This window comes from Phaenicophaeus curvirostris, chromosome 15 (assembly GCF_032191515.1).
Source record: "Phaenicophaeus curvirostris isolate KB17595 chromosome 15, BPBGC_Pcur_1.0, whole genome shotgun sequence".
Lineage (NCBI taxonomy): Eukaryota > Metazoa > Chordata > Aves > Cuculiformes > Cuculidae > Phaenicophaeus > Phaenicophaeus curvirostris.
In genome coordinates, this window is record NC_091406.1 from 6388265 (window position 1) to 6414562 (window position 26298).

General features: G+C 44.1%; 1 protein-coding gene across 2 annotated transcripts in view; it reads right to left on the reverse strand.

The window, feature by feature from the left end:
• Nucleotides 1-359: 359 nt before the first annotated feature.
• Nucleotides 360-26298, reverse strand: part of GLRA1 (glycine receptor alpha 1) — a 37491-nt gene continuing 11552 nt past the window's right edge. Inside the window, exons 2-9 of one of the 2 annotated variants that reach the window (XM_069869063.1) lie at nt 22448-22578; nt 18545-18612; nt 11458-11681; nt 7597-7679; nt 6791-6928; nt 6223-6437; nt 5405-5551; nt 360-728 (exon numbers count right to left, since the gene is read on the reverse strand). In XM_069869063.1, the coding sequence (XP_069725164.1) occupies nt 438-728; nt 5405-5551; nt 6223-6437; nt 6791-6928; nt 7597-7679; nt 11458-11681; nt 18545-18612; nt 22448-22578 (1297 nt within the window). In that variant the 3' untranslated portion in view covers nt 360-437. Of the gene's footprint in view, nt 753-5404; nt 5552-6222; nt 6438-6790; nt 6929-7596; nt 7680-11457; nt 11682-18544; nt 18613-22447; nt 22579-26298 lie in introns of both variants that reach the window. The other variant, XM_069869062.1, reaches the window with a different exon arrangement.

Sequence of the window (26298 nt, forward strand, 5' to 3'; positions counted from 1 at the left end):
TATAGCAAAAGTCAGATAAAGCATAATTGCAGTCATTTCTGCACATGGAATTATGAATCATTCCGGTGACTTGAGAATCTAAGCTGTTAATAGGCTAAAAAAAGGATATTTTTTTTTGTTTTTCTTTTCTTGACTCTTTTCTTTTTCGCATTATAATTAAGCATGAATATATATTAATATATTACACTGCTTGGATTGCAGCTGGAGCAACCCAAACCTTCCTATCCTAAGCCCCACCCTGCAGTCCCTGGATCAAGAGCTTTTGTTCTCTTCCCTGTGCCGGTTAACCTCAGTTGACATGATTAAAATTCCCTCCCAGCCCCCCTCCCCCCTATTTTTTTAGTAGATATTGCCACATTCTTAAATTCATGCATTGCTGCATTGCTATTGCACATATATAAAGGATTGCTCACTCCCTCCCAGCTGCTCCCCTTCCCTCACTGGTTGTGCACATCCTCTCTGCGGACGATCTTGTAGATGATCCAGTAGAAAATGTTGAAGATGAGAAATGCCATAGGGAAGCCGATGCGTGAGATCTTGTCGATCTTCTTGGCTCGCTGAATGAAGAGCTTGCGCATCTCCTCGGGGGAGCGGGACGGTGCGGGGACAGGGTTGGTTGTGTTGTTGTTGTTGGCGCCCTTGACGGAGATGCCATCCTTGGCTTGTAGGCAAGCTGGTCCCATCCCGTAGGCAGTGAAATTGAACCTGCCTTCACCAGTGTCATCCTCCTGAAACAGATTGAGCATGGGGCTCTGCTTAAAATGAGATATAGACAGTGCACCCTTGCTATAAGGCTCTCCACTGACAGCTTCCTGCTCTGCAAGGGAAAGACATCTCTGTCATGCCCTAACTTTAGCTCCCTTGGACAAACCCTCTGCTTTTGGGAGATCAGCCTTATAGAGGGGTGCCAGTTGTGTGATGCACAGATGCAAATCAGGGGATCCAGGCACCCCACGGAGAACAGGACTGACTTCCACCCCGCTGGAGTCTTTGACATACTTGGAGGGATTAGGGTACTGCTTTTGTTTTTCCAGTTGCATCCCCTGTTTTGCTTCTGTCTCTCCCTCCCCCCAGCTCCTACCAGCACCTTCTTTCTTTAGCCTGTGCTGTATCAGCTTGCCCAGAAGGAGTGGGCTCCATGTAACTCAAGTAGTCAAAATTACAGTGCGAGGCTTCCTACGGAGTTACATGGATGCGCGGGAGGCGAGAGCTGTCCAGGAAAAGACCTCTGCAGGCAGCGTGCAACCAGTCCTCCTCCTGTGGAAGAACCTAGAACCCCTCCCCATGGGGCATCTTTTAGGTGAGGAATAGAAGCGTCCTCTGCGGGTCAATGGTAAGACATGGCTGCTTGCACCAATTCCAGTTATTGAGTAAGAAAATTAATTTAGTTTCCAGTCTAAAGGCAGATGGTAATGCTGGTTTTGGTGGAGGTCTTGCAGGCTTTTGAGGATGATTTAGCTCTCTTCTGTGGGACATGGAGATGTAATCACAGGAAAACCAAGTTTGGCGGAAGTAATACAACCAGTGAGCTGCAGAGGCAGGGTCAGAAACCCAAGACTCTTGAGCACAGGTCACTGGGACTAACCGTTAGACAAATGGCACTAATTAACGGTCATGGAGGCTGATTCATGCTGTGTCCCCCAACACCGATATACCCCCTATACCCCCTCTCTCGTAACCCGCCTGCCAAACGTGCCTTGCTATTCCTTCCTATCTTTGCAGAGTGTCTTTTCTGGATGGCCCCTGTACTGAGCGGGCAACTGCGTGGGATGGAGTCACTGTGCCAGGGGGCTGGGGTGAAGGAGCAGAAGGGAGAGTACGCCAGCATATCTGAGCAAAGCAAACCAACCCAAATAAAATCAAGCCTTCTTTATTTTGGGATTTTTTTGGAGGAAGGTGACAAGCTGGTAAGATGTAGGACATACCAGCAGGCTTATTTTTTTTCAGAGTTCTGGCTAAGACATCTTTGCAGGCCTTTGGACCATTCTTCCCTACTCTAGTTGTGTCATCCTTGTGTATCTCTTGTCTTGGGCACCTGAGACTGGAAAATCCTTAGATATAGAATCATAGAATAACCAGGTTGGAAGAGACCCACCGGATCATCGAGTCCAACCATTCCTATCAAACACTAAACCGTGCCTTAAACACCTCCAGGGAATGTGACTCAACCACCTCCCTGGGCAGCCTGTTCCAGTTCCCAATGACCCTTTCTATGAAGAATGTCCTAATGTCCAGCCTAAACCTCCCCTGGTGGAGCTTGAGGCCATATCTTTGCTTCCTAATAATGTCCCTACAAGGGCACAGTGTGCTGGTTGGAGAAAATGAGTCGCCAAAAATTAGGGCCTAGCTGCTCTTGGGGCTGGGTAAGTCCAGGTGTTAAAGATCTAATAGGAGATACTTTGTGAGCTGGCAGTTAGACTCACAGAAACTCTACTCTTGGAGAGCCTTTTTTTTCAGATGAAAGGCTGATTTTCTTATGTTAGGCAATGCAGACGTTGTACTTTTAAGGCAGCCAGAACCTGCACTGCAGATGAGCCTCTGAAGGTGAATGAGGACCTGGAGGGGCAGAGGCTGCAGGGACCATTTCTGACCTTCCTGCTGCCTGGTGATGCTGTAGCACCTGCCGGCAGGTGGCACGAGATGACACCGGAGCCCTGGGCTGTGCCTGGGGGCACCAGGTACTGGCATCCCTCTGCTCTGGGGCATCAGGGACAGTTTTGTAAAGGTTCTTTGCATCCCAAAGATGTCCCTCTCTCCTTAACTGGACTCATTTGTGTATCTAATAATACGTGCAAAAGCCTGGCTTTCTGAGACGCTAGGAGGTTATAGACCTTCTCATCACATTTGTATTATGAGAGGTCAGGTAAAACCACCTCTGCTCTTTTCTGCTTTCCCAAATGTACATACACTGATGCTTATCTACTTTAGCCTAAATCACATAATCCCATAATTTACTGAATTTCTTTTGTCTTCTCATTTTCAAGGGGCTACTGGCTATTTTCTGTGGCTGATTTGTTTTATGAGTGCTGTATCCAGGATAAAGAAGCTCATGGTGACTTTTTGAAGTTATAATATCGAAGGAGAAGGGGAAAGGCACCATTAGCCACACTGGGCTGGTCTTGGGCTGGGTCTGATGATGGCATCATATTAACCAGATGGGTCCATACCGTGAAGGGACAGTAAGTCTCCTTAGACATCACAGTTCCTACATGTCCCCATGCCAGGACCTGTCTGCCCCAGTAAGCGCAGACAGAGTAACGGGTTTGGAGAGAACTCTCTAGTTGATCTTTCTAGTCTAATCCTCTCCTTCCAGAAAGAGAGATGGTAAGAGGTGGCTTAGAAATGGAAAGGGCCAACAGAAACCTGGCAAGAGGTACTTCTTGGTCTGATTTTTATTTTTTTAGAGAGGAAGAAAGATCCTTAATCATGAAAATAATCTAGCACCTTGCATCCAACTCTGAGGAAAGTAAGAAACAGATTTGTCTGGATTCACTTGTATTAATGCCAGACCACAGCGCATTGTCGAGCACGTTGAGCTGTGAAGAATGGCTAGTAGCTTTTGATTTGAGCAGACCTAAGAAATGTAGGCATGGGCTGGTCCTCTTCCCAGCTGCCTCCACTGGCATGGACCACTGCAACATCTCACTTGTTTTTAGCCTGGCGTATCATGATTAAACCAGGCAGAGATACCCAGACAAGTCAGGACGTTGGGAGAGAGCAATTATGTTCATTACAGCTGCATGAACTCATTTGCATATTTGCAGTCAGCTCCTACTTTTCTGATGAGCCTGCAAACCTTGTTCATTTTGCTTTTGGAAGTGTTTTTGTTTATGCTTTGTTCCAATTAAATTGCTGTGAGACTGGGCAGGGATTGTAGTAGCAGCCTTGTGTTCAGTGCAGCACCTCTGGCAAATATCTCTTAAACTTGTCTGTGTATTATTGGCTTTTCCCTCCTTATTGTTTTATCAACAGACTGATCTACATACAACAGCATAGATGAAGAGACAAGATGCTTGAATCTGGATGAAGAGATAAAAGCACTATGAGGCACCTGAGTTGGAAGTTTTTAGCTTTTGCTCTATTAAGCAGGCTACGCCTTCTGAGCAAAACCAGCCCCAGATGATATTGAGATAGCAAGGCTGACAAAATCAATGGGTGCTGATGGTCTCATCTGTTACTTAGTTTCCCCTGCATTTGTCCAACAATCTTCCTCCCTGGTCCTGAATGTGTTGAGAACAAGTGAACAATAATCTCCTGTTTTGCAGATAAGACAACTGAAACAGAGAGGCAAATCCTCAAAGAGACAGAGATTCCTGCTCCTTAGCCCCTGCTGCCTCCTGGAACGGTGGCGGTTCTTTAGGCACACACTGTGAGCAGCTGTAGGACAGTTTAGACCCTGAGAAAGACTTTTAATGGCTGGGACAGTGAAGCAATAGAGTAGGGAGTCCCTGAATGGGATGGATCATGAGGGGCTCTTTAAAACAGAGGGCAGGAAAAACACTTATGAGGAATATTTTTGGCAGACCTTGGTGGTCTCTCAGGGGTTCTCTTGAGATTCTCATCAGCAAAATTTTCTATGTGGTTCTTTTTCTTAGCAAATACGCTGGTTTGTTTCTTTTTTTTTTTTTTTTTTTTAATACTAGCTTGAGGGCAGCCTCTCAAGCCTTGTGCTGAAAATTTAACGCCACATGCCTAATTCTACTAATTTATAAGGGGCAATTTTTTCGTACCTTTGGTCTTCTGATCACGTTTCTCTCTAGGGCATCCTGTGAGGTAAAATCTTGGCTGTGATACCTCAGCCTAAAAGCTAGCAGAGTCTAGGCTGCAGGGGATGCATGTCTGTGTGATGCATGCATGCTCAGGTTGGCGTCAGTCATGGTGAACAAGCATGGAGTGAGGCTAAGGCTGCGAAGAATGCTCTTTCCTTCTGAGAGGAATTGGCAGTCCATCTGAGAAGCAGATGCTTTTGAACATGGAGATGACAAAGACAAAAAAGGTGTCACTTACCTCTGGGCTGATGTTAGCTGTCTTGTTGAGGGATGCTGTCCTCTGATAGACATCCCTCACATCTCCCTGCCTGCCTCCTCTCAGCCCTCACCGTGTCTTCTGAAGAGAACTCAGACCACAACAATGCTTTGTGGAAATTCTTCTGTTCAGAACAACACTTTTGTCTTAGACTGCTTGGCTAGACAACAAAAACCAGCTTGCTAGACCCCTGGGGACTAGAAGACTATTAGAAGAGACAAGATTCATTGAGGTAGCCCTGATTTTTAATGTGTGACCTTCCCTAACATCTGATCATACTGAGGGCTTCCCAGGGAGCTAGCGGCTCAGTTCAATTGACCATGTAGTGATGTTCTGCTGGGACAAATTTCAGCTGTGTCCATCATGCTTTATGTATTACCTTATGATGCCTCCTCTTCCTTCTGAACCTGAGCAGCTCTTTGTGCTGCCGGGACACGAAGTTGACAGCAGCGTATTCCAGGAGTGCGGAGAACACAAACAGCAAGCACACGGCCATCCAGATGTCTATGGCTTTCACATAGGACACCTAAGCATCAGAGAGAGAGAGGGAGACTGAGATGAGGTGATTTCTTTATCCAAATGCCTTTTAGTTACCATTTTCCATATTACTCCCAAGGTCTTTGGAATGAGTTGATCAAGCCATGATACAGTTGACATTTGCTCTTGATTACCAAGATCTTGCTCATTAAACATGAATGTATTATCAGGCCAGGGAAAGGGCTCCTGGAATCTTAAGTAGCAATAATTCCATAGTTTTTAATTTATCCAGGTGTTGATTGTGATGGTTTATATGCAAGGAAAATAGTAACCCAATCTGATCATACCAGAAGCCCTTCATAACAGGGAAATTCAGTATAATTATAAAAATATGATGTTCAAGTGAGTAAAAAGCTTGAATGTAGAGTGCATATTCCTGTGTAGTTGCTGTAGAGGTTTGTAAGGTACAGAGTTCCTTGCTGCAGGCAGCTGGATGTGTGCTGAATCTTAGGGGAAGTTTTGCTGCTAGTCATAGAAACTCTGCTAAATTTTTTGCAGGAGGTGTCTGGAATTTGTTCTGCTTGCTCTTAAGCTGGAATAGTGCAATAGGAGCAGAACGTGGCTTATGTTGAGCAGGAGGAGCTGTGTGGTGGCTTATTCATGTGCGGTCCCCACAGAGCGCGTGTTTTCCTCTTCCGTGAAGATAAGTGTGTACCTTACCTTGGGCAATGATGCTCGGGAACCAGAGCTCTGTGTGGTCATAGTGAGCACTGTGGTGATCCCCAGACCAACACGAGCAGGTGCAGCATCCATATTGATCCAGAAGGAGATCCAGGACAGGATGACAATAAGGAGGCTGGGGATGTACATCTGGATCAGGTAATAGCCCATCTGCCGCTCGAGGTGGAAACGAGCTTCTATACAGGTGAACTTGCCTGAAAATGACAGGAGATACATGAAAGGTTACTGGTAAGACAGGGTGAGCCTGCTCCCTTGTGTCAAAGTAAAAGAAGATCCTGTGAGAGAAGGTCCAGACCAAACACACCTGAACTAATGCAAATATTACTGAGGAATAGGGGGTTCCACACACTTGTGACTATTTGCTTTTTATTTGCTATATATGCATATACACACAACATATAGACAGGTATTTATATAAGTAATCCTTAGCTATGCAGGACAAGGCTTGTGGAACAAGAGTGCCATAAGATGTAGCAGGAGACTCTGGCAAATGCAGTCCTCAATTCCTCTCTAACGAACCCTGCAGCTAAGGGTAAACAGCACTGACCTGTGTTGTAGTGCTTTGTGCAGTATCTCAAGTCTTTCTCTTCTTTGAGGATAAACTGAGGCAACGTCAGCCCTTCCGCAACTTGCACGGCTCCTTTTTCTTGCCACTCAAAGATAAGGTCGTTCATTGTGTAGCCAACTGTTCGGAGGAGGGGACAAACACCATATGAAACACATTAAATACTGATCTGGAAAGGCACAGACTTGTAGAAAAGAGCTGTGCTTGGAAGTAGGGGCTTATTCTGGCCTTCCTTGGCAATGCTATGATGAGTGGGAATTGGGTAATGAGAACTGCTTGTGCATGTGGTAAAAAATAGGATAACGAGCTGCACTGGAGCAGTTTTGGTGTGCAATGAGTAGTATGCAATACATCACGTTTTTTCTTGAATTTGGCTTGTTGACCTGTTTGCTATTTTTTCAAACTTGACCTCTTTCTCTGAATGAAGTTGTTCATCATCTTTCCCCCTCTTTGGGACAAGCAACGTGTACAAGAAGCAAATGTTCATCCAGAGAGAAAAAAAAAATCCCATTTGCAGCTGAAAGCACTTTCACCTTTCTCCTCTGAAGTGAAAGGTCAATGTAAACACAAGCAAGCCAGGGCTCCTCTCATGGGATCTTTCAGGGTTTGGCTTCTCTAGGAAATATCACGTGTTGACTGAGTGGAAAATCCTGAGCAAGTAATTCTTGAGCAACCTCCAGTGAAGGCTGAACTGGGAATGTAGCTGTGTGTGGGGGGAGATGACAGGGGAGAGGAAGAGGAAAAACATGTTGTCTCCTTTCCAAAATGGAGACGTGCACAAGACTCACAGCTTTCTAACTGCATGATGCATGTTTGTACATCCATGGGAAAGTTCTTCAGGTCCATGGGGCAGGCCAGAGTCAGCGTGATCCTGAGGAGAGAAGACAGCACAGGGGTATGCAAAACAGTTTGTGGTACTAATGAGAGGAGTGAACCCTCACAGACATCAATGTTGCAAACAGGCTAGTACCTTGCCTGAGACACACTGGTGTGAATGACTAATTACTCACCTCTTCCCTGGCTCTGTTTTCACGTGTGATGTTGGAAAACATCAGAAATGATGAGCATTTGGGTCTGTGATACGTTTCCTGTCAAAGTTGCCTGCTGCAGAGGGTGTTTCATTGCAATGTGGTTATGGACTGGGCAGGACAGAGTTTTCACATCAAACAGGTTTGCTGTTTCTATATTTTTTACTTGCCTCAGGTTCACAACAATCTGGATTAGCAGCAACCCAAACTCATCCTCTGGACCCACAAGATGCATCTCTAGAGACTGAGACTGTTTGGAAATTTTTGAACAGAACATTGCTGTGCTAAAATAACCCCTGAGGTTTGGTCAAGATCACACGTTGCTGTGGAGGGAAAGAGAGACTCTGGTGGGATATTCAGCAGGGACAATGGCCTGTGGCAAGTCAGTATGAACCTTGGTATCTCCCTGAATTCCTGTGGTACCTCTTGACACCCCTAGTTTTGTTTCTCAAGCTCCATTTTCCACTAGGGGCAAGCTGCATCTTCTGTGGTTCATTGCTGTGCTGCCCTATACCATCATCTAGGCTCAAAATGTTTGTATGGTTCAACAAGCTGATATTAAATTATTTGATTCAGATAGCTAGACTTGTATTATTTGGTTTGATAATGCTGAAAACGGGGTTCCCTGAAGTGTTTAGATTTTTCAGCTTTGTGCCTTGATGTAAAAATAGCAGAGTTTCCTGGGGGACAGGAACTGAATTTTTCTATCATCAGACCTACAGGGAACTTAGCAGGAGGGAAAGATGTTTTAACTTAAATCCTTACGTTGGAAGAAATTCTCTGCTTGAGCTTAGAGTTATGTTGTGACAGCAGAAACAATCAACCTGCTTATGTTTCCTTTTTATGAAAACAACTGCATTTTCTGTATTTAAACAAACACCTGGGTAGAAGAGAGTTGCCACTGGCCTTTTTCCCACTTTGCTTTTCTCATTGCGTCTCTAGCAGAGAGCTCCAGCTCTGATCAGTCAGAGAGATAAGCCTTCAATTATGTCTCCAGACAAGCCCCTTGAGAAGAATTCACTGTAAATATCTTCTAGATGTGAATAACTGCCAGAGGTGACTGTAGCTGTGACGAGGTCATGAGATTCCGAGCGCATGCTGGACAAGCGTGTGCTGAGGAGGGGTCAGAGAGTCAAATCCTCAAGGGTGATTTTGGGTGAGACCAGTCCTGAGTGTGCTGAGCTTTGGGTGCATGGGACAAATTCCACCTTTTTGTGAGTGTCTTGGCTAGGGTTTGACTATTGCAAATAGTAGTAGCGAAGAGCCGGGTAGAAAATGGCAGAACACTTTAGACAGAAACCTTTTTTTTAAAAAGGGAAAGACTATTTCTCCTTTTGGAAACTCTTGGCATTTACGTTGTGTTCTTCCATCAGGACTGTGGTGTTTCTTTTGGGTTTTCACGGGAAGAGGTACTTAACAAGAATCCTGCATTTTCACTTGGAGATGAAGGAGATAGTAAAATTCTTCTCTGAAACCAAGAACAGAAGTGTTTTCAAGTTGAAAACAGTGATCAGTTTAGCCTCAGTGCTCCATGTTTCCTGCTGAGTCATTGCTCTGTTTTGCAGAGCGACCCCAGTGCTGGGGTTACCCATTATTCCCCCTCTGTGCTCCTGAAAACTCACCTGGAACAGGACTCTGTGCCACACTCACTGCCAAGTTGCTGGTGGCAGATTTACTACCTGCCTGTTTCTAGAAAAGTAAGAAATGTGAAGTTTCCACATTCATCTAGTGTTTGTAGCAATTGTCTTACTGTTTTGGCCATCGGAAAGTTGGTTTTTGGACTGGAACCACCCTGATGTTTGAGGAAGACTATCTAAGTTGCAGAATTAAGCTGTTTATTTTCCATTTTACAGTTCCATGCTGGTTTTTATTCCCCATGGCTGTCACTGGGAGCTGCTGTGTGAGATGAGGCGTGTGTACCATAGGCAAATTTCCATTACGCATGAGGTGAGGAAGTCTTCAAGACAGAGTTAAACTTTCCCTCTTAAAGCTCATGAAGTTTAGTGTTAACTTCTTTGGTTTAAAATAAAGAGCAGATGGGGTTGGAAGTGAAGTGAATGTGGGGGGCTGGTTTGATTTCCTGTGGGAAATTCAGTGCAATTATTTCAGCTTCACTGATGGATTCTTGCATCGAGTGGCAAAGGGGTAAATGGGAAGAGTCATGCTGAGACAAAGCCATGAAACTCTTCTGGACAGTTTCCCTAAATTTTTTGTCAGGAAATGCTGCAGCATTCAGAACATAGTTTTCATGGGCTTCTACGCCTCTATGTGTAAGACAGCTGGTTTTAGGCTTGTGCTAGTATAATATCTCAAGTAATTTTACATCAGGGATGCTAAGGAATCTACTAGTGAGGGTCAGAAGTCCCCAGACTGAGATATATAGAGACGAGCTAAATTCCTTCCCAGACCAACATTTGATCTTAATATGCTTTGGCTAACACCTTCCTAGTTATTACTTTTCTGCCTGTTGTAAAAGCAGCAGCAAGTGGTGACCATCTGGCTGAAGTACCGTATCCTTCTGCCCCAACATGGATTTCACAACTGATGTAAGGAGACATTTCCCATTCTCCCCTTTTTTCACTTGTTTCTTTCCCTTCTTTAAAGAAAACTGTTTCTGAAAATAAATTTCCCAGGCACCGTTGCGTATCAGCAGATCTTGATGACAGAGCTGCCTGGGGGTGTGCAAATACCCCCAGCAATGCAGCGGCTTCTGTCATCCCAGAGTTAGCCTTGCTCACAGTGTGTAGTCTCCATGCCTTTGGAAAGCACCACCCTTCTCCAAGATCCTGACTTCTGGAAGGAGGTGTGAGGCATAGGAAAACTTGTCTCTGTCTGAATCTTTTCACTGATGTGCGATAGAGCACTGCCAGGCTGCCCAATCCTTTTGAATGGCCACCTCAACCATGAAGAAAAATAACAGCGTTTCTCATGCTTTCTTTTAAAGGGAAGCTACTAATGCAGAATTAGGACTTGAAGCTCAGGTAGCTGGTGGCACTTTACCAGAAAGATTCCACACTTTTGCCAACATCTTCTGCTTGGGGTGGCTGGAGAAAGACCTCTTCACATTACTCTGCTCCCACAGTTCCCACATGAAAACAGAGAGCTGTAGACCTCACAGCTTATAAGCACAGGTTAATGCTGGATATAAATAACCTTTTTTATTTCTTTTAGCTCATGTAGCTGTATTTAACTGAAAAAAGCCCCCCAGCCCTGAAACATTATTAGTTGAGGAAATAAGTATGCGTTTCACTTTTCAGTGATATTTAAGTGAGGGAATCTGCCCCTGAAGGAGGATGCAACGGTGGCACAGGCTGCCCACAGAGGTCATGGGATCTCCATCCATGGGGCATTTCAATTGGACCAGGCAGAGCCACAGACAACCTGAACTATTGTTGTCAATCATCAGAAGGAGGTTGTGTGGGAGACCTCTAGAGGTCCCTTCCCATCACATTGCTATAACACCGTTAATTGGATACTTTGCCACTTAAAACCCCCTCAATTTCTATTATCCAACTGCATGCCCAAAGTCTCCACTTCCTCATTTTAGGCTTGAACAGGGGGTGGGAGTTTAGCTCTGCCCTCCTCTACCTTGGTGGAACTCTCCCCATTGAGGCACCTCACCTGATGCTGTAGAGGACGTTGCCATTTCTGGAGATCCTCAGAAGCTTGTTGTCTGTGGTAATCTCATGGAAATGGGCCCCTTTTTCATTAGCGAAGAACAAATCAGGCTTCCAGATGGAGTCCAGCATAGAGGGGTCCAGGTCCAGAGAGTCATCAGGGTATTCATTATATGCCAGCCGTGGGTCATTCCACTTCTGTCGCAGGAAGATATTCACCCTGTAATCCTGCAGAGTGTTAGCAGGGAGCAAAGAAATGCAATTAGTGATCAGGGCAGGCTGAAGACCCTGAGACCTTGGGAGCATGTACTAAAATAATTCTCAAAAATAAACCATGTCTAGACCTACATTCCCAAGCTCCAGCAAGTCATCTTGGTGTTATTTTTCAAGGAGCTGTTGTTATTTTTAGCTCTGTGGCTTACAGCTATCTCATAACATGAGCAGCTGCCTATCCTTGCATCCCTCCATCACAGTAATCATCAGCTGTGTGTGAAGAGTCAAGACCTCTAGACTGACCGCCGGGGCTGGAGAAGTGATGTTCAGTTGCAGGGGTTGTAAGGGCCGGTGTCAGCAAGACGACTGTTGCAGAGGATTAAGGGGGAAAAGACATTGAAGCCAACTTCTTTTTAGGGCTGAACCATCCCACATTGTGACTATTTATGGTTCCTTCAGACTTGTGAAAAGAAAAGGCACCGTGAGCTAGGCAGTTCATGGAAGGGATATTCCCCGTGTCTCCTGTAAGTGCAACTCAGATGAACTGATGGGAGCAGCTGCCCTTGGTGAGAGTATGTGAACGTGGGAAGGATGTGCCTGAAGTCTGCTCTCCTAATCCAAAGTGAGTGTTCTGGGTTGCCCTCGCTAATGCCAATGTGCCATAAATGCTACAGATTTTATATGATTGCCATCTTCTTTAATTGAAGCTACTCCCCAGCACTATGCAAAATCATATCCACCATGTAACAGTGTGTCTTACAGGTCCCCTGAGCTCCCCAGGCCAAGGCTGGCTGCTGAGGTCGAGCTCAGATGTTCTCCTGGACAATTAAAGGCAGTTTTTGTTCTCCCTGTCTGACCGATACCTTCCCAGGGTGATCTTCTGCTGAATTTCATATAAGAAAGTGAGCCAACAAATTGAAATGAAAAGAGGACATGCCAGCTATCAAGAGAGGGATAAAAGCTCCATGTCCACAAATTAATTGACATTTTCTAAGGACAGAGGCCAACTGCAGCTGAAGAGCAGCATACAATAAACCAATTTCTCTGCACTGGCCCAAACTAATAGTTGCTCTGATGATTGAAAATTTTCTTTGGTGCCTTTCTAATACCAATGCACTTCATAGACTTCTATTAAGACACAGTTAATGGAAGGTGTCTGACCGTGTCTAGGACCTGCTGTAGGCACTAGGACCTTTCGTTCAGTGAGGCTATTTCACATCTCTGAGGAAATCTTCCTGACTCTTTGCCATCAGGTCTATTCTTTCCACATGGAGAACACAAAGCTCTGGGGTTGAAGGGTGCATGTGGAGAGCAGGCTTTCTGATGTTGCTGTCTCAAGTGCTTGCTTGACTATGAATCTACAGCCTCTTGTCCAGGAGGATGACTCTTAAGGAGTCCAGTCACATAGCAGAATTGGGAGAGTACTGTGTCTTGGGTGCCTTGTGCTTTGGATGGGGTAGTTTATAGCCAAGCCCGAGGTTGAAAATCTGTTTCAGGCCACTTAGTGCCATCTGCATCCTCAGAGCACGGAAGCTGCTAATGACATTAATGGTTGTGACAATAGCAAATGGGCTAAGGACTTGATGCTAAAAGAAGCAGACCTATGAACATGAAAGGGTTGCAACACTCCTTCTGCTGATATCCTAAATGTCACCTTCACAAGTCCTAGTGCATCCCTCTGACTTAATTATTCATCTCTGTCCATCCTGGATACCGTGTCTTGAGAAAATGTGAATAGCTGTGGACAGCAAGGAATCAGGGTCTTAGCAAAGCACCAGCCAATCGTGCAAACCTGGAAAATGAAAGTAACCCTGAATCACCACTTCCCATGGCACGCAACAACTCCCCAGACAACTTGTATACTTTCAATTCTCCCTATTCTGTGTGTAAATATCTGCAGCCATTGCAGTCAGGGGAAATTAATGTCACTGACCTAATAGGTAGAAAGCAAAAGGTTGTTTTGCTTATTCAGCTACAAATAAGCTGGATGCTAGCAGGTCAGCTCCAGTTGGGGGCTTATGTCATGTATAACACAAATTAAACTCATGTTTGGAAGAAACTTCACTGGTAGCTGCCCAGAATTGTTCTCAGCCTGATGGAATGTTGGAAGGAGGGGTGAGATGGAGCCAATCTCTCTACAACAGCCTGTGTTGCTGCAGATAAGCTTTGCTGCTGGAGTAAATTCACCACTTCAGCTCCAAAATTTGCCAAAAGAAAAAAGGAAAGGGTGAGAAGTGTAGAGAGATTTTCATTGCCACCACAACAGGCATAAGAGGCCATAGACAGAAAGACTGCAATTGTGGATGTATGAATAACTCTGGTGCGGTCTATTCTTTGTGATCCTCCTTTGAAGACAAGTGTTTGCAATGGATATTTCTTTGTTTGGAATGTAGACACCTGAGCGTTTATGTTGTGATACAAAAAAGGTAAAGCCAAGGAAATACAATACATGCACTGAATACAATTTTATGGCTTTACCATTTTAATCATAGAATCATAGAATAACCAGGTTGGAAGAGACCCACCGGATCATCGAGTCCAACCATTTTAGGATGTTAGTATTTTACCTCTATGTGTGCGTGTGTTTATGAAGACCTTCTTTCTCAGTTGGCTTATCCCACTGGCCTGGCCTGGCAACTAAGGATGGCTATTCCCTCCTGGATGCCTTTTCCCTCATGATAGACAGCTGCATCGCACTGCAGTATTGAAGGTGCTGAGCAGCCTTTTACATTTCTTGTGTTCAGGCTTATTTGAACATAGACGTAAAAACAAGCACTGTGATTGCAAAGTGGATATGACACTCCCCGAAGAGCCAGCAGAAGGAGAGCAAACGGTGGTGTACGTTTGTGGCTGTGACATAGCCTAAGGTAAAGGTTTACAGTATTCTGTACCAGCTAAAGGATGTGTGTTGAAAGATTCATGTCTAGGCATTGCAGTCAAGATGAGAGGTGATAAGCCAAACAATTCATTGGCTACCTGGACATACATAGTGTTCCTCCTGGATGCTGTTGCATGAGGTCTTAATTAGCATCACCAAGAAGTCCATATCTATCCTATGTGATGGACAGAATGGACCAATTTCTGATGTGAACTTTCAAGCGATAAAAAGATTCTACTGAGGCTGCAAATTCAGCAAAAGAAATTTCTTTCTTTACATCCTTCTTATCACTGGAGCTCCTCATTTGCGTGCCAATCACATCCAGGCATTGATTACCTTGTGCAGCCTATTCTGGAGTGAAGAGCAGCAACTCTGTGTTGTGAAGGCATTCAGGAGCTTTGCAATTTTCCACAAAGGCATTTTATTCCCAAGGGGGAAATGATACAGGGCAGGAAGAAAATGACTGAAGTGAACAAAGTAGTTCAATTTGATTATGCTGAAATGAAATTCTGCTTAGTGGCCTCTCAAGGAGCCAAGGAAATGGAAGATCATTTCAGACCTTTCCTTCCCAAGACACCACAGTCTTGGCATCTGACGATGAGTGAGCTGCTGAATGCAGTGGCAGGCTGGAGGTAGTGCAGTGAAGAAGGGATGGAGGCTGTCAGGAAGCTCAATAGCTTTCAGCCCCTGACTCAGGGGTTCTGTCAGACCAGCCTCAGTGCTAGAAAGTTTTGATGAGAGGCTTCACTTTGATAGCTTTAAATTTTGCTGATGGAAAAAAAACAAGGTAGAGACCAAACTCCCTCAGGAGGGGAGACTGTTACCCTGCCTGGACAGCAGAGCACAAGGGGCTTCGTTGACGTTCTCTAGAAAGGGAATGAACAAATATTTTCAAGGCTACTCGCCCTGCAACTGAGCACTATAACAGACTAATTGCAAAAAGAGAAAAAAAAAACCAAACAGCCGGAGCAGCTGTTGGACGAGTTAGTAACAGACCTAATTACCTTGCCAGCTGTAGCCAAGTAGCCAATTTGAAGCCTGTGTTAAAGCCACAGCTGGGCCAAAGGAAGGAAGATGTGGTGGTGGTGGCGATGGTGAGAAGGAGAACTACTGCTTGAGGAAGGTAGGCATGTGATGAGGGGTTGGTGAGTGGTGTCTTGGTACTTAATACATGTGAGTTTTTTTGTGCTGGAACCTAAAACAGAACTTTTTTTTTTTTCCCTCTGAGCTTTCCTACAAAATGAGGGGAAACCACGTTCCTAAGGATAGAGTTACTTGGAGGGGTGGGATATAGCTACAATCCTGAATTTCATCCTTAGGAATTTAGTAGCAAGGTCTTTTGTTTTCTTTAGTTTGTGTTTTTTTTTTGGTTTTGTTTTTTAATTTCCTCCCCTGTTCAGTGCAAAGACAAACTCTAAGCACAGAGATGACCAAAGCACTGAAGGTCTAACACTGATAGAGTAGCAGGCTGTGAGACGTTGTGGAAACCTTTTCGTTTTGTTTTGCGTGACTTCTTACATGCTTATCATCTCTGTGGGAATGATGGCTGGTTTTAAGAGTGACTGACTGTAGAAAATTGAGCTTAAAACCTAGGTTTTGCTACGGGCTTTGTGTGTTGATACTTATGTATTTTGCTGACCTTAGGTTGAGCCCATCATCAAGTGTGACCTACACACTTCATCAGTCATCTTTGCTATCTGCTGCACTGTGGCTTGCAAGTGATTTGCTTAGTCTGTTTTGCAGGTTGGATTGTTATTTCATTGGAAAGATTGTGTACAGATGTCTCTGAACAAGTACTTAACATTTGGACAGTTGCAGCCTCTAGCTCCTCCTGTCCTTAGGAGACGCTGGGAGACCAATTGTGGCTGTGTTGCAGCTGGCTGGAAGGTTGCTCTTGGTTTGCTCTTTTCAGATGGCAAAACTATGGCATGAAATGAGCAGAAAGAAATTTGCATATTCACACTATGTCTAGGGGAGCCTGTTTTATGTCTTTTATAGTCGTTTGCTACATTTGGGTCCTCTTTAAAAGATGGTACTGAGAGGTGCGTTATCTTGAGCACTGCGTCCAGCTCCTGGCAGCTTCAGGTGGTGATGCAAAAAAGAAATGTTCCTCTTCTCCATGTGCATTCACTGTATATATAATGCTCCCAACTGCTTTCTTTATGGTAAAACATAGAATTGCCTCCTCTGCCCCACAGCCTTTTTCCCACCACAGATATTGGATCACTTGTTTGAATTCAAAGTCGTCATGTCTGTCTCAAAATCCCTTCATGACAGGACCTTCTGCCCTTTCCAGAAACTACGGTGGAGTGGTGGTACTGTTTCTAAATTCTAGGTTAGCAAATCCCAAAGACTGCTCTAACTTGCTGGGCTCTCATTTCTGGATATTTTAGTACCTGTGTTGCTTGTGTTCCTCGTCAGTGTTTACAAGCAGAATTGCTGTTCCCGAAGAAGTGCTTTATGCTAGGTTGTGCGCAATGCTGCGTCAGCCTGACATCTGGACTAGCTTGTCAGAGCTGCCTTGTGTATTTCTAGACAAAGCAATGTACCCAGAGGGTGTTCTTGGGTTCCCATGGGAACTTTTTCTATGGAAGACAGACTATGAAATGAATGGCATCTGGAGAGCATAGCAAGTCCCTGCAGCATGTCTTGGAGGTGCGCTGCAGTTCTCTCTCATGCTAGCCTATGCTAATTTTAGGAAGCAGCCTCCTTACAGGGATCCTGTGGCATCTTGGCATGACTGCTCTGATCCTGCTTGCAATGTAGGACAGATGTACTGAAAAACATGTCATTGTGATGTGATCTGTACATTGCACAGGGATCCCTTCTGGGTCCTGCCCCTCTCCTTTGTGCTCTCTGGATTGCGTTTGCTGGATTGTATAGGAACACAATATTTATTGCCTGTAGCACTGAAGGAGATATCCAATAAAATAGTACATTAATGACAGATGTGTATTTCAGTTCTAGCTTTTACTTTTTTTGCTTTATATACAGATGAATCCATATCTAATCTATGAATTCTGCAATCCAGCTGTTAAATATATTTCTGTGTGCTTGGACAGTGTTTCTTTGTGCTTGGATAGTGTCAAAAGAGACTTCTAACCCCAGGTGTACAGATGTTGATTTCCTCCAACAGTGGTATGCATTATAAATAACTTGTTAAAGTCAGTGGGTGTGATCTATATGTAAAGCCTAACATCCTGCTTGAATGTACAAAATGCCTGAAGCTGGAGTCTTATGGTCTTCATTCAGTATCTTTCTAGAAAAAGAATTACCAGAGAGTAATTAAACAGCATATTTCTGGATTAGCTTTAATTAGCACAGAGGTAAGGCACTGTACCTCCAGAGTTTTCCTTTGCTGTTCACTGATTATGTCACAACCAATCTTTAATGGTTTTCAGATGGAGCAATTATCTCCTGTTCTAGTGATCCTCTGCTCCCAGTGCCTTGCCAATTAGATACAGCCTTTAGCCATGCTCACTGATTCTGTCTGAAGACAGCCTTAACTTGCAAATATTGGTTTTGATTTTTTTTTTATTAAGAATCATAGTCTAACAAAAATATGTGTCTAAAAAAATGTCATCCAGTGATTCTCTTAATCTTTGGGAATCTGAAATCTGTTACAGACTGAACGTGAGTTAAGCTGATTTCTCTTCACCTGAAGTGGTGATCCAAGCTTCTGGATTCATATGCATTTAAACACAGTATCTGCAACCATCTCTGAGCTTGCAGCCTTAGACAAGCCTTCAGAAAAGACTATTTTTTTTTTTCTGACTTTGCCTTTACACTGTTTTGCAGATAGAGACAGGACGATCTTCAACAACATTCACTGGGGGTCTTGTGCATTGGCTGTTAATTTACTCAGACCTTAGGTACATTTGGGAAGACGGAGGCAATATTTTTCTCTAGTCACAGTAAAGAGGAGGGTGATGCTGCATTTACTGAGAGTGCAATGAGACTGAGCCAGTAGCTGAGCAGCTGTGCTGTGATTTTTACTTACCATAGTTGTTTCTGCAATCGAACCAAAGCTGTTGATGAAAATGTTGCAGGTGACATTCACTGGTGGGCCTGCATGACAAATACAGATTGGAACAGCAGTTCACCGTGTGCTTAGAAGACAAAGTATTTCCACACTGCAATATTAAAACCTACTGTGGGAACAAGGTGACTGAGAAGTGAGCATGGGAACAAGGTCCAGATGGACCCAGCTTGACATCAGACAATGCTCTCATTTCACCTGTTCCTCTGTGGGAGAGTGTTTATACCTCTATTCTATGCATTGTTTTGATGAAAAGAAGTAGATTGCAGTCAGGCAGGACAGCTTTCTAGATATCACAACATTACTATATGGGTGCCAAGCTCACCTTGAACACGAAAGCAATGTATCCATAAAAAGAGTTGAGAGGCTCTCTTGTGTAGAGATTTATGTTTCTTAAAATGCTTATTTAAGGTGTTTCTGAACTAGGACTACAGGCTCCCTACAGAGTCAGTACAGTAAGGATGAGGCTGGATGAAGGAACAAGTGCTACGTGTGATGATGGTGGCACCTGCTAAGGCTCAGAGCTGGGCAGGAGATTTCAGGGCTCTGCTAATGTAAAATTCTGCCTGTTCTGTTTTGGGAGAGGATAATCCCAGACCTTGGGCTGTGCCTGTCCTGGGCTTTATTTGCTTTCAGATCAAAACTTTGCTTAACCTGCTTGAAAAGTTAAGGGGGCACCAAAGAAGAGAAATGGGAATTAAGGGATGAAAAGATTATGATTACAAAGGGTATGGAGGTGTGTGCACCAATCTATTCTGTGGCACTAGTGCCCAGTGGTATCTGCATGATTGAATGTGGATCACAATGTTGCCTGGTGAAATCTGTAGTGGAAAAGCTGCATTTGCATTGAGGAAGGTGCCAAGAGCTGCAGGTCAGCATGATGTAAAAAACTGGAGAATCTTGGAACCAGAGCCATATCTGGTGCCTGGCAATCCAGTGGTTTGCCAGCATATAATGAGAGGATTTGCATAGAGCCTTAACGGGAGGAAGGGAGAAGCAGAAAGGGGGCTCCCAAAGGACATACTACTAGTGCTGTCCAGTGTGTGGTAGGAAAAGGCAGCCCAGGCAGAGAGCAGAGGATGCTACCCCAGGAATGAAGGTCCCCCTTTAAAACTGGGAGAAATAATTATCCCTGCAACAGATGTTTCAGGGAAGAAAAGCTCTGTGGAAGTGTTGAGTGTGGCTTTTTAGATTATTCCCCCATCCTTTACGGAGACAAGGACGGTGTCTGCATTTCAAACACTCCCTGTGAGCTGAGCCATCAGGCAGAGTGATGCTTGCCCTGTTAAGGCCACATCTGCAGTCTGGCAGTTGCTGCAAGATGAAATACTAGGGGGGAGGAATGGCTTTAACGAGAGGCTTGTGCCTCTAATCAGTGCAAACTTCCTCCTGTGTGGAAATTAATGGAATTTCCTGATTACTAAGTAACATTTGGAGCTGGGTTTGCTCTTCTTTATTTCCCTTTCCTCCTCTTGTACTTTGGCCTCTCTGAAACTTTGTGCCTGTCATCTGCAGGAGTCGGACTGCAGCCATATAACAGTAATACTCTATGGCTCTATAGTTTTCTTGGTATGAGTCCCAGGCAATTCAAACAGGCTTCTGTCTAACCAGCTCCCAGACAGCCATTTGCCAGCTCAGCAGCAGCTCGTGTACTGTGCAATCTGTGCAGCTCTTCCTTCAGACTGGTAAACACTGGCATGGGCTAAAATATCAAGTACAAAATGGTGTCCTTTATTTTTTTCTGTTTTTTTTTTCCCCACCCCTTTCATCAACCTGTTTATCCAAAAGGCTTGTGAAATTTATCCAGCAGCTGAAAGCACATAACTGATCAGGCTTTAAAACTTGTTTTACCCCTTCTGCAGTGCTCCTATTGAGCCTCAGGAGTCGTGGTTTTCCTGTCTGGATACATTTCACAAACCATATAGAAGGTCTGTGTGTGTGTGATTTCCTCTCCCAGAGGCTGTAGAGTAAGAAAACTACAGAGCTGACCTCCCAGCTGAGTGCACGTGCTTATGACTGATGTGCATGGAAGGTTTTGGCCCTCTGCTTCCTGATCCTGTATTGATGTGAAGCTGAGTGTGGGATGAGCTTGGCCCCGTGCATGTGAAGAAGACTCTCTCCTTGGATCATCTTGGCTCATGTTGAGGCACTGCACTCTTCCTACTACATCCAAGGGGAGCTTTGGGCACTCTGCAGGGTTTGGAATTCTTTTAGCTTCTGTGAGGCTCTGGAAACTTCCCTTCCTACCACTGAAATGTGCCACCTCTGTAGTGGGATGCAAGACTATAGTTTACCAGGTTGAGTGTATGACCTTAGAGGTTCCTCGCACGGGATTCAGCTCTGTCCTTGCCTGAGTTGGACTTCAAACCAAACGTAAACCAAAGCCCAGAGGCCTCTCGTTCTCAGTATGTGAATCCCCAGCTCAGTCCAGACTTTACAGCATTTATGGAAAAACTGTGATCTTCTTTTTGTTAATCTTCCCCTCCCCAAAAATCAATCTGATGCGGATCTTTGGTATTATTTTCATTTAGATCTAAGCCATTAAGATGCCCTTATGAGTTACTGCAGTTAATTTAAATTACATGCTTTGAGAGCTACAACCCCAAGCTCTGTAAAACACCTCCTATGCCTCCCATATAAATTGGAGCCTGATTTATGTGTGGGAGGCTAAGCCAGCAAAATTGCCCTGTGGGGAAGGTGTAGTTCATTGAAATAAAACTGAAATTAAATTATCTTAAATAAAAATGCAATACAGCTGCCTTCAGCAGGAAGATAATGTATACATTTCATTAAATATTAAAGTTTAATTTCTTTTGTGTGTGTGCATAACTTAGTGGTAGACAGGTTTACAGGGTGGTTTTTAACTCTTTGTGGTTAGGATAGAAACAAGAACGTTTTCTATTGCCTAGTTTGATAACTAGGACAAACTTCCCCCTGTGTTTGGGTTGAGAAGCCCAGGATAAGTCTTATTGCTTGAAGCTGGATGGCAAGTGCTGTCACTGTGATTAATGGATCCTGGGAGCCCAATATTAGCATTGCCAGTGAATCCTGTGGTGAGGAGGAACTGGTGGTAGGAAACAAAAGTAGTGAATGAAATGAGCATTGAAAGGGGCTGGACAGTGGCTGAGAGGGGGCAGGTCCCACTTTATCTCTGGGTGCAATCAAGGGCAAATAGCTCTGGCAAAGTGAGCTTGATTAAAAAGGTAACAGAACAAGTCCCACAAACTTCACTGTAGCTAGAACAGTTGTTTTGAGGAGCAGAGGAAGATATTCTATTCCTTCTTTCAAGGCCTGCTTCAATGCTTCTTGGCCACCAGTGAGTATAGGGTGAGTTGAGGAAACTGCATGTGAAATGAAGCTGTGTGGGGCAATAGTTTAAGAGCCCGTCTACTATGGGGGACAGTGATGGGTAAGAGCTGCCCCCTGCATCTTGCTGAATTCCTCTGGAGCTAACAAGAGAGGCTCCCCTTGGCTCCAGTGGGTGCAAGGGAGGAGCTTTGACCACTATTAGAAGGTGCTGTGGGCAGTGGGGTAGGGGGAAAGGAAAGTTTAATGTTTTTCTCCTAATTTGTAACGTGTTCAGTTACTGCTTGGTTTGGCAGGATCCCCGATCCCTCAGTGTGTTGATATTTAAGTGCTTCCTGCTTATAAAGTTATTACGAGGTTGTTTCCATTCCTAGTAGAAATCAGATACCTTTCTGGATATCTACAAGGGATTGCGTGACAAACGTCTCATCATACATATATCGTATGAACATAAAGAGTTTTCATGTGCTGTGTACAGTTAGGGATGCATTAATATAATTGCATGCAGTTTTCAGTCCCCAAATGAAACAATGCCTAAAAAGCAAATTTTTTTCATACCTTTAAAATTAGGCCTGATCCTGGCATCGTATCCTGACGTTCGCCCCATCAACTTATCCAAGAAATCGGAAGGAGACATGGGTTTGGGGGCAGATCGTGCTGCTGCTTCAGCTTCTTTGGAGGCTGCCAGGCTGTGTGAGTAGAAAGAGTAGATTTTAGTGTGCATCCTATACTGGGAAATGTTTGGGGTCCAGAAACTGAGCAGTCAGCATCTCGTTCCCTCTGTGAGGCAGGATGGGTGCCCATGTGAATTCCTAATGAAGCTGGTCTCTGCTAATTTGTTTGCCCAGCCCAAACATCTCCGAATACAGAATCCCAGCTGCCACCAAAGCAGAAGAGAGGGATGATGAGTAGAGAAAATCCTTTTGTGAGTTTAGGTATAGCTTCTTGGCATGCCACTAAATTACAAATGTGAACTCTGGCACTGAGCTCCACAGGAAAAATACGCTCAGAGATTAGCCTTGGGCAGCAATTACTGCTTAATTACATGGCAAATAGCAAGGAGTGTATCTGGTACTCTGGCAGTCTAATTTTCCAAAAGGCAGGTAGAATCAGAGCAATCTGGAGTTTGAGGCTTAAATGACTGCCATATGAGTGCCATGTGATTCCATAGCTCCTGCAGAGCCTTTGGCATTGTAGGAGGTAGATGTATTTTTGCTTCCTGCTCGCTGGTCAGTCCGGCACTTGCTATTGGTACCTGCAATGCAGGAGTCCGAGTTCAATACTGCAACGTGGTCTCTGGACTGGGAAGTGTCTGGGCTGTGATCCTGAAGTGTTACTCATGTTGGGTCGTGGATGAAAGGAAATTAAGCCTTTTAGGGATCTGTACGGCCTTTGTGGCAGAAATAATTAAGTTACCAATTGATCTGTAGAAGATGAAAATCTAAGGTGGGCAATGTGCCCTCTGACTGTGTGGGAGTCCACAAGATCCACAGGGTGATGATTTGGGCTTAGGAAGTCTCTGTTGCTGCCATCTATGCACAAACAAGTGACCCCTGGTGCTAGGTACATGTTCTTAACTTTGTAGAAAGGCTTGATTTTGAAGACAAGCATAGGCATTACTCAGTTCCTTCCTTATGATTATATGGCTTTTACTCAAACACAGATCTGTTCCCAGGCTAAAAGTGTGATATAAAATTGTCTAGATTAGCAAAAAAAAAATAAATTCCCAAGCACAATAGGTGATGTGCAATATGTTTAAAGCAAAAACTGTCTCAGCCTGTGGGTTCAGATGCCTGAGACTGGTTGAAGGCAGTATTGCAATGTATAATAAGCTAAAGCAAGCAGATTGGGAGGAGTTGAGGTTCATTACTTCATCCTTTGCAAAACTTTTGGATTTTTTGAAGTACAGGGGCTATGTGAGAAGCCGCTATGCCACAGCAGCTGAGAAATCTAAGCATGTTTATAATGGGTACAAGACGTTTTAGGCCCTCACAAATTACTCTGCAGAGTCCTCTTACAGCATGAGAACCTCACCCTGGGAAGTCTGGCATTTCATCTCGAGGCTCTGTGGTAGTTAAACCTGCTCTCCTTCAGAAGAGTAATGCTAAGTACCCACACAAGGTCTATTGGGAAGAATTTAAGGACAGTTACTATGAATGGCATTAATATGACCCAGCCTATAAAGATCTGTTCATACAATGAAAATTTGAGCTGAGACTCAAAAGATATAAAGGACATCTAGAAAAGGCCATGACAAGAGCATTTTGAATGTTAGAGTTCCATAAGACTTTATAAATGGATGCAATTCGAAAGGGTTTCAATGTCATAATTTCAAAGTTGCGAGTCTGTAGTGACCTGTATTGCATTGACTCTCGGTTCTAGCATTAACAGCGACAGCTTGGCAAGCCTTGGTTTTCAATCCTGCGAACTCACAACTGCAGTCGGGCTGCTTCTGCAAGCTGCAATTTTATTAGGGTTCTGCAATTCCTGGTTTAACTGTTCAAAATTGTTTAGTTTCTGCAATAGAGAAAGGAGATAAATTCCAGATCACTTCCAGTGAGAGTCTCAAACTAGGATTTAATTCATCCTTTATGTATTCACAATCCATTCCCAGGCGGGACCTTATCCGAACTGGTTGATGCACACTCATGCTTAGAGATGACTTGACAAAGTGTGAATCTGGCTTTTACTACAGCCACCTGCCTTTTCTTGTCTTGCCCCCGTCTCTACTCTATGTGAAGACAAACCAGTGTGTTCCAGAGGTAAACAGGGCTGTGGAATGGGTGATGGTTTTTAATGTTACTGATTTTAAGAAGGAAAAAAACAGGGTGCAATTGATTTGCAAACTCGGAGGAAGAAAGCTGGGAGTGGGAGGACAATCAATACTGGGCTCTACTACTGCATTCCAATAGTGTCTGCATGGCAATGAGTCTAGAGAAAAGATTTCAATTAAGCAGCAAATGACTTGGTAACCAAAGACTCCTGCCACTTCAGCAGCAAGATGCCAGATAGTGCAATACACTGATTTCTTCTCATTAACTGTAGACTGGAGGAAGTGGAAAAGTGGGGGGCTGGGAAGGAGGGAAGAGGCAATACAAATCTAATAAGCTTTAAGTGCAAAAAGATAATTAGAAACTGCAGTTCCCCTGGCATTCATTTTAAAAAATGAGGTGGAAAAGCACAGAAATCACTGTTCAGCTTCCCTGTAAATTCAGTGTGAGAGCCCATGCTAAATGTGATCGCTCCACTTCTAATAAGTGAGTCTACTGGTATTTCTTGGGTGCCATTTTCTGATACTTTTGGCTTCAAAGTTGCACATAAATGAGTTTCATGGGCTTTGTTTCTACATGGAAGGATATATCTAGCACAAATGATTTCTGCTAGTATCTGGGAGAGGGCCATCCTCTCACAGCCCTACTGCTTTCTTCAGCTTCATATCCATCCCTGTGGACAGTTTCTGTGAGCACCTTTGGGAATGTGCTGAAAACTATCAAATATGGTTTTGTGCCTCCTGGTGTGTGTTGTAGAAGCTTTGTTAAGCTTCAGACTGTTGTTGTCCAGATGATGACTTGGGAAGTAAGAGTTCTGAATTTCTTCCAGTTTGTATTTGATTACTAAATGTTTTCCTAAAACTAACTAGTAAGAACTTCCCCCTTAGATTTAACAGGAAAAGGCAAGAAAAGAGGAAATGAGGGAATGTCAAAGCCTTTCCAGAAGTGGGCAGACATGCCTACTTTCTGGCTCAAATGTAGTAATAGAAAACTCTATACTTTTGAGGGATGGTTTGCATCTAACCCAACTCTAAAGTGTCCACTCTAGGTGTGACATTTGAGCTTTGCTATGGCAGTTCAGCTCAGTGCCCAAAAAAGTTCTCAACTTCTGTTGTCTTCTAGGTCTATCTTGGACAGTGCTGTGTTTGCCCCCTTGGGAGTTTTTGGGATTTCCTCCATCCCTTAGTTCTTACAGAAGCACCCTTGAAAGTCTCCTGGGACTGTTCGTCTACTGGCCCAGCAGAGACAAGGAAATGGAGATTGCAGAGTGATTTGAAAATTATTAGCAATAGAGAATTGGAAAATTAGGGTGGATTATTGTGTTGCTCAGAGAGAAAAATTATTCTCCAAATAAACAAAGAGAGGCAAAATGTGACAAAGCCATGGAAGATGCAGTTCACATTGACACGAGAGTGTTGTTTGAGCCAAGAGTGTCCTGGTGCATTTTAATAGCAGCTAGACAGCAGCTTATCTTATTTACCCTGCTGTAATCCCTAGTGGATCTGGCTGAGAAAGTGCCATAAGGGAATCATCACAGCAACAACAATGGAAAGGATCTCTTCAACGGGTCGATGAACCAGCATAAGCTTTTGTGATATTAATGCTGGCTTGTAAGAAGATACCACCAAGCCCATAGGA